At 30.7% G+C, this 18,090-nt stretch overlaps 2 protein-coding genes and 1 non-coding gene across 6 annotated transcripts; 1 reads left to right on the forward strand and 2 right to left on the reverse strand.

Annotated features, from left to right (window-relative positions):
- Window positions 1-1,240: 1,240 nt before the first annotated feature.
- On the reverse strand, window positions 1,241-4,822 carry LOC129791878 (probable cytochrome P450 12b2, mitochondrial). Its single transcript, XM_055830484.1, has 7 exons — window positions 4,690-4,822; window positions 4,257-4,621; window positions 3,904-4,177; window positions 3,725-3,840; window positions 3,262-3,415; window positions 1,743-1,991; window positions 1,241-1,677 (listed from the first exon to the last, which is right to left on the reverse strand). The coding sequence occupies exons 1-7, from the start codon at window positions 4,756-4,758 to the stop codon at window positions 1,339-1,341; spliced, it is 1,566 nt and encodes a 521-aa protein (XP_055686459.1). The 5' UTR covers window positions 4,759-4,822; the 3' UTR covers window positions 1,241-1,338.
- A 1,504-nt stretch (window positions 4,823-6,326) lies between these two features.
- On the reverse strand, window positions 6,327-6,399 carry Trnaa-ugc (transfer RNA alanine (anticodon UGC)). Its single transcript has one exon. It is a non-coding gene; the product is annotated as a tRNA-Ala (tRNA).
- Window positions 6,400-6,649: 250 nt separating this feature from the next.
- LOC129791952 (syndecan) lies at window positions 6,650-16,937 on the forward strand. 4 transcript variants are annotated; one of them, XR_008750750.1, is made up of 6 exons: window positions 6,650-7,222; window positions 10,113-10,223; window positions 11,550-11,820; window positions 13,381-13,584; window positions 13,678-14,543; window positions 14,604-16,937. XR_008750750.1 is itself a non-coding variant. In XM_055830634.1 (5 exons), exons 1-5 carry the CDS (start codon window positions 7,130-7,132, stop codon window positions 13,848-13,850), a joined length of 852 nt encoding a protein of 283 aa, XP_055686609.1. In that variant the 5' UTR covers window positions 6,677-7,129; the 3' UTR covers window positions 13,851-16,937. The 4 variants fall into 4 exon arrangements, 1 of the variants encoding a protein (XP_055686609.1); XR_008750751.1 differs by having other exon boundaries at window positions 6,674-7,222; window positions 11,550-11,712; XR_008750752.1 differs by lacking the exon at window positions 6,650-7,222 and adding an exon at window positions 7,636-9,560.
- The last annotated feature ends 1,153 nt before the right edge of the window (window positions 16,938-18,090 follow it).

Here is an 18,090-nt window from a genome sequence, read left to right on the forward strand (position 1 = left end):
AAAATCTTTCCGTCCGGCCGTCCGGCCGTCCGTCCGGCCGGCCGGCCGGAACCTTTTGCTAAATTACAAGAGAACGGTAGTAGATAGAGACTTGCGGTCAACGGCAAAGTTCATATATCGACTGGAAGACATCCGATTATGAAGTCAAATCCCACCCCCCACCCTGCCGTCCGCCATTTTGAATAACCTCAAAATTTTGTTTTCGCTATATCTCCGGTTCTATATTAGCTAGAGATCTGAAATTTTGATATGTTGTAGGAGCCATCAAGACCTTTCCAACGATACCTCATTTTCGAAAATCGGCCAAGCCGTTTAGCCAATATGGCCGTCACAACTTTTCATCGAAAATCGGCCATAATTCGAGAACGGCTTGACCGATTTTGATCAACTCGGGCTCAAATGAAAGATATTAACGAGCCCTACAACTGCTCGGAACATCGCAAGTTCAAAAAATGACCGCAAGTGGCGCTTAAATCGAAAACAAAATTTTCGATGAGTTTTCGAAGAATATCTCGAGCACCGCTTTATAGAATTGCTTCATATTTTGATATGTTATAGTTGGCTATAATATCTTTCATCATGCCAAAAATGAAGAAAATCTATGTAGCCGTTCCGGAGATATTGCGTTTTAAAGTTAACATGTTATATCTTGAGTTGCATAAGACTAATGCCCCGCGAAGCGGGGCGTTTTATATATATACATATAAAATAAAATAAAATATATATAAATGCATAGATATATACATTATATATACATATAAAAATGCAAAGATAAATATATATAAACTGTAAAGATAAAAATTAAATATAGCATGGATGGAACAGTATAAAGCGAAAGAACGGTAAGTAAAACTTACGGGCTGTGATTCTTTCTTTGTCAGTGAAATGTGAAATTGACGGAAAATTGGGGATGGGCAAATTTAGAGGAAGGCTTTCTCGCGTACCGAATCACAGCCAACGCCCACGATTAAGGCTTTTCACAAAATATCTGCGCGTTGGCTGTGATTCGGTGCGCGAGAAAGCCTTCCTCTAAATTTGCCCATCCCCAATTTTCCGTCAATTTCACATTTCACTGACAAAGAAAGAATCACAGCCCGTAAGTTTTACTTACCGTTCTTTCGCTTTATACTGTTCCATCCATGCTATATTTAATTTTTATCTTTACAGTTTATATATATTTATCTTTGCATTTTTATATGTATATTTTTTGAATTTAACGGCTTCAATGGCTTCAAACATGTTTATCAATTTTAATAAAAAATTATTTAATTAATAATTTTACATGAATAGAATAGAAAAATCATTGAAATTAAAAGAAAAGAAATCTCTCAAAAGTCCTTAAGCTCCAATTTCAGTGAAGCGGAACTTGAGCGGAGTCACCGGCATGTTAATGGCCAGGCAGGCAACTTTGGGATCCGGATGCTTCCACTCAATGTTGTAGTGTCGAACAAAACGCGACACAATGGACTCAATTTCCATTTCAGCAAAGCGTCTTCCAATGCACATCCTGGTCCCAAAGCCAAAGGGAAGATATGCAAAAGGATGCGACGAAGCATTCACAGGACATGTAATCTTGCTATTTTCCGGACGAATCCATCGCTCAGGCTGAAATTCCGATGCTCTTTGGAAATACTTTTCCTGCTGGTGGACAATCTGATTGCCCATCATGATGTCAGTCTTCAAAAGGAAAATTCTTTTAAAGCTCTTCATTTAAAAATTAAAAAAAAAAAAGAAAATCTTACGCCTTTTGGAATGTGATAGCCACTCAGGACGACATCCTGGCCAGTTGTACGGAAGTTCCCAAAGGTAACTGGCATTAAGCGGAAGGCCTCCTTAATGCAAGCCCTCAAATAGGGCAAATTGCTGGTATTTTCAACTGTAAACGGAGAATTTTTCTCAGGAAGGATCTTCAGCAATTCCTTCCTCAGTTTTTCCTGCTTTTCCGGATTCTTAGCCAAGAGGTACATGACGGAGAAGACTCCTGAGGAAGTCTGAAAAATATTAAAGGTAAGTGATATTCTTAAAGACAAAGGGATGGTTAACCGATTTTTTGTTAAGATTTTTCGGTTTAAATTAAGAAGTTTTTACTTTTTAAGCTTGAATTTTACTTTTAGGCATGAATTTAGCACGTTTAAGGCTTGAATTAAGCACTTTTCAAGCCTATATCAATCATTTTTTTAGGCTTATTGTACTTTAGTACTTTTACTAATTTAGTACTTACTAATAACTACTAATATTTGTTAATTTAGTAATTTTACTATTTCAATACTTTTCAGAATTTAAATTAATATTTTTAGTCTTAAATTTAGTACTTTTTAAGTTTAAATTTAGTACTTTTAAGGCTTCAATTAAGCCCTTTTCAGACTTGAATTTAGTACATATTTGTAAGGTTTAACACTTGGAGGACTTTACTGGTAATCGCTGCCAATTCGACTTTTTTAAACCGCCATAGATTAAAATCTATCCACCTTATCTTGATAATTTCTACATCTATGTGTAGGCGGATTCAAATACAACAAGTTCGTCAAAAGAAAATCCGGAAAAACGTTTTCTTTATAATAGAAAATTAAGCTCAAAGTTTGAGGTTAGAAATTCGAGTCCTCCAAGTGTTAAATTAAGTTTTTTTTTTTTAATTTCCTTCTCAATCTGAGAGTTCATAGGTCTAAAATCCGAAAATTTTATAGGCTTGAATTTAGGCACTTTTTGGGCATAAACATAGCACTTTTTAGGCTTAGATTAAGCATTTTTAGGCTTGGTTTTAGTACCTTTTCATTTTTAATTTAGTACTTTTTAGGTTTTAATTAAACCTTTCTAGGCTTGAATTTAGTACTAAACTTAAGCTTTTTAATATTTTTTAGACTTAAGTTTAGTACCTACTCCGTAAACTTAAATTTAATACTATTATGCTTAAATTAAATCCTTTAAAAGCTTGAGATTAGTACATATAACGCTTAAATTAGGTTTTTTAATTAAATATTTCCCTTTCAATCTCAGATTTCATAAGACTAAAGCCGAAATATTTTTTCGGCTTGAATTAAGCTTCTTTTAAGTTAAAATTCAGTTCTTTCTAAACTTAAATTTGTTACTTTTTTTAGGATTCAATTTAGTACTTCTTTCGCCTTAGTTAAGATCCTTCAAAATTTAATTCCAACAAAGATTTATTAAAAACAATTTTTAAATATTAAAATAATTAAAATAAAATAATAAAATTGCAAATTAATTTGTTTGTTTAATATTAAATTAATTACAGAGCTCACTTACCGTATCAACTCCAGCAAATAACGAATCCATCACCATAATTGTTGCCACTTTTGGATCGATTTCCAGGAGTTTCTTCAGGACTCCTTCATTTTCTATATCATCGGAATTTTCTTTGACCTTCTTGATTCCAATATTAACGTAACCTTGAATGGTACTATGGGAAAAAATTAAAAGGAACAAATTGTCTCACATTCTAACTATTCTTAAGCTTCACTTCAATTCATTCGGCATTGCAGTCGAGAGGAAAATAAAATTTTATGCTTCAGCAACGTTTCGCTAAATATATTGGCATCATCAGGCTCTAATGTACAAAGAAATTAATTTGGATATGTTTGGCGAAACGTTGCTGAAGCATAAAAGTCGCATTTTCATTTTCCTCTCGACTGCAATTCCGAATGAATTGAAGTTCAACATTATCCACAGTCGTTAAATCGAAATTCTTAAGCTTAGTTTTATAGCTTACTTTAGAAGATTATCAGTGCTTTTTGTAAGACGTCGATAGTCAGATGTTGGGAAATATTTCCAAAGAGAAGGCAAGAAGTTGAGCCTAAAACTCAGTTCGAAGAATACCTTCAGATCCTGTAAAAAATATTTCTTAATTCTGAAATCTTTGAGTTTAAATGTAAGATAAATTTCCTTTACCTTCATGACTGAATGCATATTCTCATCGGAGGTATTATCAAAAATTCCCAGCCTTGTGTCCATTGTGATGTAGGCAATGGACTCCAGGGCCCACATGTTGAGTTCATGATAAAAATCATCTGGTGCCTCATTGTTGGCATCCCTGAGACTGTGCTGCCTTTTCACAAAATCCTGCACCACCTCATCAATGGCTGAGACGTATTTTCTCGTAATTTGTGGCTTCATCATTGCTGCATTCACCTTATGCCGGAAATCCCACCAGCTTTGTCCTTGGCTGCTCATAGAAAAAAATTATAAAAATTAAATTTTGAATAAAAACGGAATTTTCCATTAAAAGAAATTTTTCAGCTCACTCAACAGCTATACCCAAAACTCCTTGATAGAAATCCTTACGAGTCTCCTGTCGATATTGAAGCATTGTATCGAATCCCCTCCTTATTGGAAAGGCACCCTGAGTCTGGAAGACTGTCTTAAAATCCTCAGGATCGTACACTAAGACAATATCCCGTTTCCCCAAAACTCCGGGAATTTTTGAAATATTCCCATATTCATCCTTGAAGCCACTAAGAAAACTCACAAAGTCCTTCTTGTAGTAACTCCCACCAGGTAGGAAGCCTGTAATTAATTTAAATGGACTCGGTCCGGGAATTTCACTAAATTGCCGCGCAGTATCCACTTCAAAGGCAACCGCATGTTGATTTTCCGTTGCAGAGGAATGCTGCAAAAATTACCAAATCACACCTGAAGAGCTTCTTAATTAGGAAAAGAACTAAAAATTAAACGTACGACTTTCTGTATCCCCCTAAATTGGGAGAATTTATGGGCACGCAAGAGGATTCTCGAATTGGGCAGCATCGCACTGTGTGAGGCTTCAATTGAAACTGGAATCGCCAAAAATTTTCACAATCATAATGACAAAGCTCGACCTTCATGGCGTATCATTGTGTATGTAATCGCGGAATTGAACGCAAACAGTGGTTCATATGCGAATGTATATAAATCAAAATAAATGATTGATAACAATAAATTGTTCTTATCTTCTCAACTGCTGGCTGGAAGCATTACATAGGTTTGATTTTCACTGTCATGGGAAATCATTCACACTATATATAGATAAACATAACAATTTTATCACTAAAACATTTTTTTTGTAAGAATCTAAAATAAAAAAGTATAAAATCTTAAGAAATTAATAAATTTATTGAACTTCCCGCGCAATTTTTCAAATTTAGAATCATAGTAGGCTTTTGTTTTTTCGTCTAAAACTCGTCTAATCTTTTGTTTATTTTTTATCATTAAAAAAAATCTTCTGTCTTCAATTTTCCTTTAATTAAAGTAGTTTCTAGTAAGGGAAATTTGATCCTTTAAGCCGGAATAAGTATTTATTTGATTCAGTTCTTCTTCTATGATAAATTCAAGAAAAGATCCTTAAGGATAAGGACATTTCACGCCCATTGAAAGCGCAAAAGTTCTGACTTCTGCTGAGGCAGAATTGCTGGAAAAAAGCTTGCAGTGATGTCACGAACTGACAAAAATTGTATCGAAGGCCACGATGTGGTCATGATCAGCACCCAGAAATCTTAGCCGCAGCAAAAAACTCACATTAAGAAATATAAATATTGGCGAGACCAGTCTGAAATGCGTCCGCCAACACTCCAGCTCAGTTCTTCCGGAAAATCAAGTGAAACCTTTCGCATTACATAAATATGGCTTTTTATTCCTCAATACAATATTAACCCTTTAAGGTTTTTTGGGTCATACGCTGACCCAAACGTGAAACATTTTATTTTTTCAATTATTTATGAATGTAATTGTTTTTCCATGTTAGAAATGCATCAAATTCACGGATAAGGGGCCAAAGAAGATGTTCTGACTGAGAAAAGTCATCTAAAAAAATTCATAGAATAAAAATCGCGATAAAAGAGCGCATGTTTCAATGTTTTTATGTTTCACGTTGGACGTGAAAGGGTTAATCGTTTTCTACATTTCTTCCAGACTTTGTGCTCAATTCTCGCTATATTTTGGTCTTTCTGCGAAGGAAAATTCAATTTTTTCATCAATTTAACCCTCTAAAAATCAAAATTTTTGTCAGTTATCCACCAGAGCAAACGTAAAACATTTTATTTTCCCAAATTTTACTTCATTTAATTGATTTTCTAAATTAGAAATGCGTTAATTTTGCATAATTTGGGCCACAGAAGACGATCTGACTAAGAAAAATTTTCTAAGAGCATCCACAGAATAAATATCGCGATAAAGTAGCGCATGATGGTTAAGATCTCTGCTGAATTAACATAATTTCAATTAGATCATAGTACAAAATGCTACCAACAATACGTGCTGTAGTAATAAAAAAAATAATAATATTCCATGCAGTAAAAATTTCAACAAAAGGTAAAAAAAAAGAGAAACAAAAAAGGAATTGGAGATGCCGGGGATTGAACCCGGGACCTTTCACATGCAAAGCGAACGCTCTACCAGCTGAGCTACATCCCCTTTTTCTGATTCACTTCACAAATTCATTAACCTTTCGCAGGCCTCCTCTTTTCTACCATACATCATTATTTAAAACTATTAACTAAACTTTATGATAAATATTTTATTCTTTCCTGAAAATTAAGACAAATTAGAAAGTCTGGGCAAAAAAAGGGATTGTCTTTAGAAATTATATAGTAAAGAATTTATCAGTGGAGGTGCAACATATACATAAATATGTATATACGTGAAAGTACTGTACTCTGGCGGAAAGAACATGCAATGTAGGTACATATTTTGCAGCCATTTTGTTGATAAATGTCAAAATGAGAGTGTAAAGTTCTCTTGTGAAAAAATACTGGTGGAAATTGTGCTGATAAAAGTTAACTACTGCATGGAATGATGCAGAAATGAGTGTTAAATTTACATAAGTGGTAAAAAAGCAAAGAACACTCGTGAGAAAATTAGAGAGTAGCAGTGGAATTGCACTTTTATCGTGGCACTGCAAATGTCTCATCATTGAATGCCGTCATTTGTTATTTTATAGTACTGGAATCCTGTGCTGCCAGATATAATTTTCTTATTTATTTTTTTTTACAACATAAAATCCCCCCCATTTAGATAATCCCATTTAGTGTTTTGTAAGAAAAGAAAAGGAAAGGAAAAGTTTGTGTGTGTGGAATTGTAGGTGGTAAAAGGGTGGAAAAAAGGGACGTTTTGGTGTTTTAGTTTAAGGCAAAATAGCGTCTACATGCGGGGAGAAATGAGGCGAATAAATCAATGCTGGCTCATTCTAGCATTTCTATATGGCAGCACAATTTGTTTTGCTGCAGCAACAGAGAAGGTAAGAATTCTTTTGTTTTTTTCAATATGTATTCCCAACAATTTGTGCACGGCGGTGCATTAGAAATTTATCTTATATGTTTACTCGCTCCATGTCTTTGGAGCTCCCTGTGTGCTATCTCTCTTCACAAAAGAGTTTACTTTTGGCACCACTAACACATACTATATATGTGGGGATAGTCTCATATTGTCACTATAGTGTAATCGCTTTTGTATACTTTATGAATGATGAATCGCACCCAGAAGAATTTTCCCTGCATTGCATATTAATTGCGATAATGCTCAATTAGATAACAATTTAAACCCACACTCATATAGGGCACATGGGAGGAACCCTTTTGCCCCAACTTCTTTTTTCCCTCTTTAACCGATAAAGTCAATTTTCCATAAAGAAGAAGAAAAAATGCGTAGTAAGAGAGATATTAAAGATCTCTATAAATATAACTCCACATAGCATATTAAAGAGTAAAATGAAGAAGAAAAAAGAAAGAAATCTATTAACAGGAATACATATAAACAACCTATTTGAAACCATTTCAATCTACGTGCAAGGAATGGGATTTCCGTTTGTCGTCTGAAGTTTATTCTTATTGGAAATTCCTGGAAATTATTTTCCTTTTGTAACGAGAAAAAAAATTCTGCTGTTTAAAGCAAATTTGATAACACTTTAGAGCATGTGGCAATGTTGACCCAAAAGGTCAAACAGAAGTCTAATTAAAAACACTGCAGATGGGCACCAAAAAAACATTTCGGGTTAATTATGTTGTTAATTACATTTTTTTTTTGAAAACTATTTGAAAATTAGAAGAAATTTAAAGCCCTTTAAGTGATTTATATTTATTTGTTTATTTATTATTCATGTCTCTGTGCATAGACGGTGAGATAAAATGTTATAACCTCGGTTAGACAAGAGGTTAACCCTTTGGCGAAAGCAATAGTTTCACTGTGGCAAGTTGAATTGGAATTGAATAGGAACTTTCTTTCTTACAATAAGAATGAATTTTTCCGATTTAATGTGAATCTGTTTTAATGTCCTATTTATCCGAAAAGGGTTAATGGATTCCATTTTCTTTTTTAAATCTTTTCTTAAAATTTGTTACTTGTAAGATTTTTTATATTCTGTGTCAAAATTTTATAACAACTTCTAATTTATAAGAAAAAAAAAGATTTTTAACAAAATCGACCTCAATATTTCAAATAAAAAATTATCTTATTTACCATAAAAAATAAATTTTTTAGAGAATGAATTTTTATTTATTTTTTTTATGTATTTATGTTCACATATTTTTTAACCTTAAGATTTTTATCTAAATTAGCTGTAAATTAGACAGGTAAATTTTCCGATTGCTTTTTTGGTACCTACACGTCGCGTAAAAAAATCCCAACGTGTTAACATGTAATAAAATATAATAAAACGTTTTGTTGATTATTAATACATTAATTCTTCAAACAGATAAAACCTTCCATTGAGCACTATTATTATAATTTTATTGTGACAAAATTAAGCACAATAAAAATGAATAAAATGTAGATAAAAAGAATTTCTTTCAATTCAGCATGATCAATAAAGTTCTAAGAATATGAACCAATAAACTACCTACATTACCTACTTATTTTTCATTATCACCCTCTAGCAATGTGGATGATTGTTGATCGATTAAAATGCAATTATTTTCTCATTAGGTTGTGTGTATTTGATACCTCATAAATTTCCGGTATAAAATAAGATTTATATAGAGTATAAAGGTAAAATATAAATAGAGAATAAGAAATAACTTCTTTTTTCTGACAAAATTGAATTTCTTATAGTGAAATTCAAACATGGTATGAAATGAAGAAAAATTAAGAAACATTCAAATTGGATTACAAACTGTGTAAGGGCAGGTTTGCATGGGGAGGTGAAATATAAGGAGAAAATCTCACACGGAATAAATTACCTATTAGACTTCACTATATGTAATTTTTTACATAGATACCTACCTACCTATATAAAGGCATTAAGGGGAAAAGTAGTATAGATGAGAAATTTTGTTGTGAGTCAGCGCAGTGAATTCCTATTGATTTTTGTATCTTCCTGCAGTTTCTTGCACCTTTTGGCAAATTATTAAAAATAAAAATGTGAAATGTGACACACCAAATTGGCAAATTTTGCACATACATTAAAAAAATTAAATCCAAACGCTGCAGAAAAATATTAAATTGCTGAATATTATTGTGAAGAAAAAAAGTTTAGGAGTTTGTGTGTGATTTGTGTTTTGCCTCGGCAAGAGGAAAAACTTGGATTAAATTGAACTTTTCATTCAAGGAGAAAATTCTAGAGAGGCATCTCCTGGTTCTCGGTAAATTCCTCCACTGTGGATTTATTTGTTTTTCTTTATTTTTCAAATTATTTCTTGAAAAATATAAAAGTTCTTTGTGATTTTTTAAGTGAGAATGATTTCTTTTTAATTAAAATAAAAAAAATATTCTAAAGAAGAATAAAATAGGAAAAATTTTTCAAGGTTGATTGTTGAGAAAATCATACATAGAATAGCTACCTATGTATGTATCGATATGCGAAGAAGAAGAATCATTAAGACAAATGAAAACTGAAAAAAAGAGAAAAATATTTCGGAAATGGTTACTCTTGATAAGGAAACATGGGCGGTGTTTGCTTCATTAAGTATTCTTGTAGTGTTCTCGTTGCAAACTTTTGTGCATTTTATACATTTACACGCATGACGTAAATATGTATGTTGGGTCCATTATTTTTTGGCCTATATACTGACCTTCTGTGGCAGAGCGTCGAAAAGCGAATGACGTGCATCCTCGTTGCACATAAGGATACACCCTGTCTCAATGTGGCTGTGTGCAAGATAATAATGCAATATGAAATACTTTTATCGTTGTAGCCTGATGCACCGTCAGCTCTTACGAGCAGTACTGTAGGGAACAGTGGTACACCCAAGGATGAAATTTACATCGATGATGAGAGTCTCGAAGGATCTGGTGGACGAGGAGAGGTACCTAAATACATTATTTATTTAATTTTTCTATGTCCAGTAAATAAAATTTGCTAAAGATTAAATCAGTATAGGTCCGCATAGAGAATCAATTATTAATCAATCTGATTGAAACAATAAATAAGCAAATATTGTGCAATCTGATTGATAGACAATAATTGATCAATTATTGATTACATAATTACTAAAAATCAGTACTGCTTTAGGTATTTTTGTTAAAAATTTTGAGTTTTCATCGAAAAAGACTAAAATTTTGTTAAATTTTACTGAATTTCTATGTAATGATTAAAAAACTTAGAAAAAATTAACTATAACAACTTAAAAGACTAAGAAAAATATTTAATTTAACTATTCTTTAGGAAATTCTTTGGTTTTATGTTTAAAAAAGAGAAATTTTCCCGTAAATGTATATTTAGGGTGAATTTACCAGAGTTTGAGTAGAAATTGAGTAAAAATTAAGCATTTTTTAAGTAATAAAATAATAAAGTTTAATTTAACACAATTTACTCTTGCTCCTCTGTGGTTTAGAAGAGGGTATGGATTATGCTTGAAATGAGAGTGTCTCAGCTCTTGGAGGATTTTTCTGGCCAAAGTGGCCAATTCGACTTTTTTATCGTCATAGAATTAAAATTTATTTAACATTTCGTGATAAATTCTACATCTGTGTTTAGGGAAGTTTCATTACTTTAACATCATCAAAAGGAAAGTCGCAAAACTATTTTCTTTTGAGAAAAAATTAAGTTCAAACTTTTGCGGTTAGAAACCTCAATTGAGTGTGCAACAGTTGACAAAAATTCTGTGATTGACCGATAATTGAGCATAAATTGACCAATCAATTTATGAAGAAGTTTGCAGACCAATATTTTTACAATAGTTGATCAATCTTTGTTCAAAACTTGATTGAGATGATATTGACTAAAAATTGATAGTGTCAAGATTGATGATCAATTATTGAGCAATCGGAATTGATCTGCGATTGACCAATAATTGACCAATGATTGATCATTCGATTGACAGGCTCAGTGATTTATCATTTATTGATTAATCATTGGTCAATCTGATTGATTCAATCGTGATTGAGCCTTTATTGGCTCAATCATTTGTTTACTGGGAGTTGATCAATCTTTGTTCAAAAATTGATTGACTCAATATTGACTCAAAATTGATAGTGTCAATATTGAGTCAATGTAAGCCCGCATTGAGGATCAATTATATTGAGAAATCAAATTTAACCTGAAATTGATCAATTCTTGAGCACTTTTTGCCTCAATCAAAATGCTTGCTGTGTATTAAAATCTCCATCTTCACTAATTTTTTCTTTTGCAGATAAGAGACGATTTAGAGAAGGAACCCGATTATTCTGGATCTGGTCTTGGGCCGGACGATGAGGATTCAACAACAAATCGCCACCAGACACAATTGAATACAAATAGGAATAATAAAGATAGAGGACGTGGTGGTTCGTCTCTGGATGCGGAAAATGGATCAGGTGATGGGGATGATGATGATGATGATGTTGATGTGGAATTCGATAGACATGAGGAGAAGAAACCCAAACCACTCTACCCCAACACAAGTGACGACGAAGACATTGACAGTCAGTGCATGGCTTTGTTTTATTATTATTTATTTCATTCAATAATTTTTTATTCTTCATCTTATCACTAATTTTATTTATTTATTATTTTATGTTTGTCTTGATTTCGAGAGCAGAAGTTTTCTTAAGAAATCTACAAAATGGGCTGAACTGCAATTAACATGCCACATTGTCTGTATTTCTCATAATATTTCATAGATAATTTTCGTTTCATAAATAATTTTGACGAAATTGTTACATAATATTTTATTGAGCATTCATTCATCTCATTATATACATTTTTTTACATTTTTTTACAACGCCCAGATACTTGTGCCGAAGAAATTAAGAAAACAAGAGCATTTCAAATCAAACACATTGAACAAATTGATGGCTATATCGAAAAGAAAATATTTCTATTTTAATCATTTGTTGGATTCTCATATGAAGCATAAGCTTTCCATACGATTTTTCTACATATTTGTGAAAGCATAATTCCGCGTCTCATCTAAGCTTTTCTTTTAGGGTAGTTTTTCGTCATTTGTGGAAAAGAATGTTGGGAAATAAAATGAAAACAAAAATATTTGAATCCTGATCTCTGTAGAAAAAATTGTATAGAAAGGTTGCGTTACACATCAGAATCTAACCACATCTGTGACATTTAACACTTGGAGGACCGAACACTTTTTACCTACGCGGAGGATCAAAATGGTCACAGTGTCCATCATAATAAAAAGGTCAAATATTAAATGTTTTGTTAATTGTAGATCTGCTTATTGAATGAGGATCGAAAGTTTGATTAATTCGATTAATTCTTAATCTATTTCAAGTATTATTGCACTCAATTTCTAAATAATTTATCAAAAAAATAATAATGAAAAAAAGTTGCGTAGAATCAATACAAAACTGCCTATTTAAATCAATTTTTTGTTACAATTTTGCCGATTTTCTTAATACGCCTGAATAATCAATTCCTTTAGTTTTCTAAGTAACTATCTGACCACTTTCGGCATAAAAATGAGTTCACACTAATAATTTTCATCGTGGAAAAGTTAACAAGAGATCCTGATTTGGAATATACGGGGAAACATAACCTCAAAAAGCTGTCAAAAATGTATGAGAATTTGAATGGCCCCAGTGTCCATTTTCATCCTCCGCGTATAATTTCGACTTTGACCTTAATTATCTTTTAAAAAGAAAAATATTTTCCGGTTTTTCTTTCACCTAACTTAAAGTAATTGAAATTCTCTACGCATAGATGTAATAATTATCACGATAGATCCAATACATTTTAATCTATGACGATTTAAAAACTCTAAATGGCCACGGTATCCACATAAATCCTCTAAGTGTTAAACCAAATTCTTAATTCATGTTAAATTTGAATTTAAATTGCCTTTCCATAGTAATTTTCTCTAAGGAAAATAACGTAATTTTCATTTCGATAGCCGTTGATTAAAATTAGAAAGAAAAACATAAATGTGATAACAGAATTAAACAAAAAAATAGTTTACTGATAAAAAAGGGATATTTTTAACATTTTACTTTCTCCCTCCTTGAAAAAAAAAATTGTATGAGCAGTTGATGACCCAAGGACAAACAGAAAGGATAAAGTGAATACACATCATTCGGTTGAATCTGAAATTGATCTTCAGGAGATCGATCACAATCACAGTACTGATCCTCCACACTCGAGTAGTGAAAGCAATAACGAGGTATTCATCATGAATACAAAGGCGGAAGATAGGACAGCGTCCTTCTTTGCCCAACCAGGAATACTAGCAGGTATAAAAAAAATGCTCTTCCATTGCATTTTTTTTTAAATTTAATTTATAAATTTTTTTTAAAAATAAAATCATTACATTTTCTTCTGTTCAGCTGTTATTGGAGGAGCTGTCGTGGGACTTCTATGTGCAATTCTCGTAGTAATGTTCATTGTTTATCGAATGAGGAAAAAAGATGAAGGTTCTTATGCCCTCGATGAGCCAAAGAGATCGCCCGCAGTGAACTCTTATGCTAAAAATTCCAATAATCGCGAATTCTATGCATGAGACTACTAAAAAAAACAATCCCATCTTCTCCTCCTTTTCCCCTATTTCCCTTCTATTTTGAAGGGAAAAAGAACATTTTTTTGAATGTGAAAATATAATTCAGTTTAATCCTAAAAAAAAGAAGGAAAATCAGCAAATTTACGATTAAATCTGAATTTTGAGAGAACTCGCGTGTAGGGTAAGAAAAAAAATATTGTGGCGAAAGGAAAGTAATAAGAAAAAAAATATACCGATTTATGGAGCTTATTAAATTTTTTCAATTTTATTGTACACACATTTATATACAAAAAAAAACAAAACATATTATACAAAATGTTTTCTTTTCTTCGTTTTCTATTAACAATATACAATGATTAACATATTTTTATATATGAAAAGAAAAAAATCATGTCCAGCCATTTTTTTTGTGTCAATATTGTGAGAAAAAGTTTTTTTTTATTTTGATAAATTTGTAAAGAAAAAAAAACTATTGAATGGTGTCTATTTGCTGGCTCTCCAAGAAAGGATGGGATAGTTTCCTAAATACATTATACTATTTTTCTTTTAATATTCTTTGTTAAATAAATTTAAAAAAAAAATTGTCATACTCGAGCTCAGTGGCTGGAAGAACCATAAAAACCTTCTGGATTTATATAAAAAAAAACAATCTACACTGTTTTTCATTGAGCAACAAGAAAATCCTCTTGAGCACAGGTAAAAACTCTTTGTTTCTCAACACTGAAAAAAAATCTTAAATTGGTTTATTTTTTAAAGGATTAAATCACCTTTAAGACAACAAAGAGAAGAAAAAAACTCAATCACTTCAAGGCACCTGTCTACGAGATAATCTCATGCAACTCTATAACCACTTTCGATCCTACGATAAATTGTAGAATTTGTTTTAATTGTACAATTGCAAAAGAAAAAAATCTATTCAGTTTATCCTGCAAAGAAAAGGATAACTAGAGGGAAAATAAATGAAAAAAAAATAAAGATAGTGGGGCAATTTTTACTTTAAATGTGTCCAAGGACCAAAATGTCCTTAAAAACATAACTTTCTTGCGGTAGGAATTACTCAGAAAAAAAAACTGACTGGTAAAATGCTTCTATGGACAAAAAGATTTATGAAAAAAAATTATATACAATAACAAAAAATATCGCAATGTTTGTAAATTAGAAAATAAAGAATAAGTTATATTTATATTGTATAGTAATTGTACAATAGGAACACAATTCACGCACATGCTTCGAATATTCTTTTGTTAAATTCTTCATTTTCTTGTTTATTTTTAAACAATGAAACTGTTGCTTCAAGCTCCTGGCAGGATTCTTTATTTTTTTTTTTGCAAAATTAAATGTAAAAGAATGTTTTATGGAAGGAAAGTAGTTCAGATTTAAAGAAAAAAATAAAGTCATCGATTAATTCGGAAAATTTTATCAAAGAAGAAAAATATTAGAAAAGAAAATTTAATAAATTCTAAGAAAAAGGGAATATTCTAATTGTTTTTTTTTAATAAATAAATTGTCATTGATGTTTGGTGTTGTGTATGCTCACCCACATACTTCATAAATGACAATCGTAAAAAAAGAATAGATTTTATATTTAAAAAAAAAATCTCTTGAAAACAGCGAAATTTTGGCTCCAGCTAGACTAACTTATTTTGCCATTAATGGGCTCTGATGAACCCATTAAAACCTATTGGGACTGAGTTTTATTTAAGAAACATTTTTATTTTTCAAAAAGAAATTATTAGAAAATTGTTTTAAATACTTTATTTTATTGCTTGGGGCCACGAACTTTTCTTTCAACTTCGGTCTCTTTGAAGAAGACAAACAGAAGCATAACTCCAAAACTAATTAATTTACAAATGAATGAATGAAAAACGAGATCTTACTTTAAAGAATTATTTACAGCAAGAGAATCTCAGAAGAAATAGAGGAAATGTTTAATGTTTCAAAAGCTTAGACAGTTTAACGAAATTTTGGAGTTATGTGCAGGAGCATTAAAAGGAATTATTCCAAAATCTTTATGGTAGCTATTTCGTTTAAAATAATTCTATTTTCAATCATCGTCACATCAAGATATTTTTAAAAACTCATTTATTGAAAATTTCTATAAACATTGTAAATTTTACTTTTTTTATATAAATAAACTTCCCAGTAATAAATTCTACGTATAACGGGGATAACTCTTTCATAATTTTATATACAAGAAAAATTAAATTAAAAAAAAAGAAATCTAGAATGAATAAATAAGGAAAAAAATGAAAGATATAGGAAGAAAAAGTAGTAGAGATAAATCTATTGAGAATAAAAAAATAAATAAGGGAAAGAAAAAGAAATATATAAGTAAAGAAAAAAATATTTGAGCTTAGAGAGGAAACTATTATTTTTTGATTTATTAATAAAACTAATATTTTTTTTTATTTATAATGTACGCTCACACCCCTACATTACATATAACATGACATAGGTAACCCCTATTGCATCGTAGAGTCTAACATTGATTTATATAAACAAAATATATATTTTATTTTATTAAATAGAATTTAGAATTTGTGCCATGTTTTATACTGCTCCTAGTTATAGAAAGAAATCAAAAAAAAAATCTATATCTATGCCTTGACCCTTGAAAATGAAGCAAAAGGAGTCAGATTGTCCTTAAAAGAAATTCAATAAAATAATACATAGTCATGGCAGCAAAGGTCCTAAGTCTACCTAGAGAAAAAAACGAGTTCTTTGTTGATACTCAATATTATTGAAGAAGAAAAAGCAAGAAAAATTGCAAAAACAATTTAATAAAAAAAAAATACGAAAAATAGAGTATAATTGCTAAAGAAAAAAAAAGTGGATACTTATGATTTCAGAACCTTTTCTAAACAATTTATGTTTCTCCGCGTTCTTTTTATTATTATTTATATAGAAATCTTCAATATCACCTTCCATAAAAATTATTTAGAAAAGAAAAATGAAATTTAGAAGTAAATGAAAAAAGCATAATACATATTAATAAACGTACTAAATAATCTGGATAGATATAGATATTTAAGAACTGTATTGTGGGGACAAAATCAGATGTAAATAAAGATTCTGTCAAAAAGAAAAAAACATATTTTTATTGAAAAATATTTTAAAATTTTTTTTTAAAAGAATTAATTTCTGAATTCCAAAGGTTTGCCGTAAATTTCTAATCTTGACATACCTTTTTTCCTAGGCCATTGATTAAGCATTTTTATTAGTTCCTTTATTTTTTAAGAGGAAGAATTAATCAAATTATTAATTCCTTAAAATCTTTTTATTTCATAGGCACAGTTTCAATTAAAACTATAGGGCCATATATAGCGTAAAAAATTCTTTTATTTTTATGATAAATGGTCATTTTCGTATTCAGCGTAAAAGATAAAAGAATTTTGGTATTCTGCACAAAAAACTAGTCTCCAAACTTTTATAAGATAAAAAATAAAATTTGGTATTCAGGGTAAAAGCTTTTATCGAGTTTTTTTTTTATAAAAAAAGTGAGTTTTGGTGGTCCTTTTATAAGCGTTTTAAGCTATTTTATGCCGTTTGATGATGCGAAAAATTATGAATCTGACAGAAATTGATATCAACCTAAAATTATGAATGCAAAATCATATTTTTGTTTAGTTTTTGCTGATTATTAACTAATTTTTTTTATTAAATATAAATAATTAATTAAAAAAAAACAATTTTGCTCATCATGCATTTGATGAATTTTTCACGATTTTATGGAATAATTTGTAATGACCATGATGGATAAAAACCCATAGGGGAGAGCGGGGTTAAAAAAGTCACTTAAGGGTTTATAAAAAGCTCAAAATATCATATTTCCCAAATAGATAACGCGAAATGTATAGTTCATTTCTATAGGAAATTTACTGCTCTATAACTCTTTCTCAGATCATTTTGTTCTATCTAGCTAGGAAATATGATATTTTAAGCTTTTTCCAAACCCTTAAGTGACTTTATTAGCCCCGCCCTCCCCTACTGATAAAAAAATTTATTATAAAAAAACCGGTATTCTGCGTAAAATATTTTTTATCTTATAAAAGATTCTTTTGACGACTTTTACGATAAAAGTTCATAAAATGAAAGTAAAAGATTTTTTACGCTGAATATGGCCCTAATTTTAATTGAAAGATTTTCAAAGTTTTTTTTTCTTGAATATTTTTGTGTTTTATATTTTAATTTTTTTAGCTTCAGATTTTTAAGAATTTACTTCCTCTCATTTTTTAAAAATTCC

This window comes from Lutzomyia longipalpis, chromosome 3 (genome assembly GCF_024334085.1).
Source record: "Lutzomyia longipalpis isolate SR_M1_2022 chromosome 3, ASM2433408v1".
NCBI classification, from domain to species: domain Eukaryota; kingdom Metazoa; phylum Arthropoda; class Insecta; order Diptera; family Psychodidae; genus Lutzomyia; species Lutzomyia longipalpis.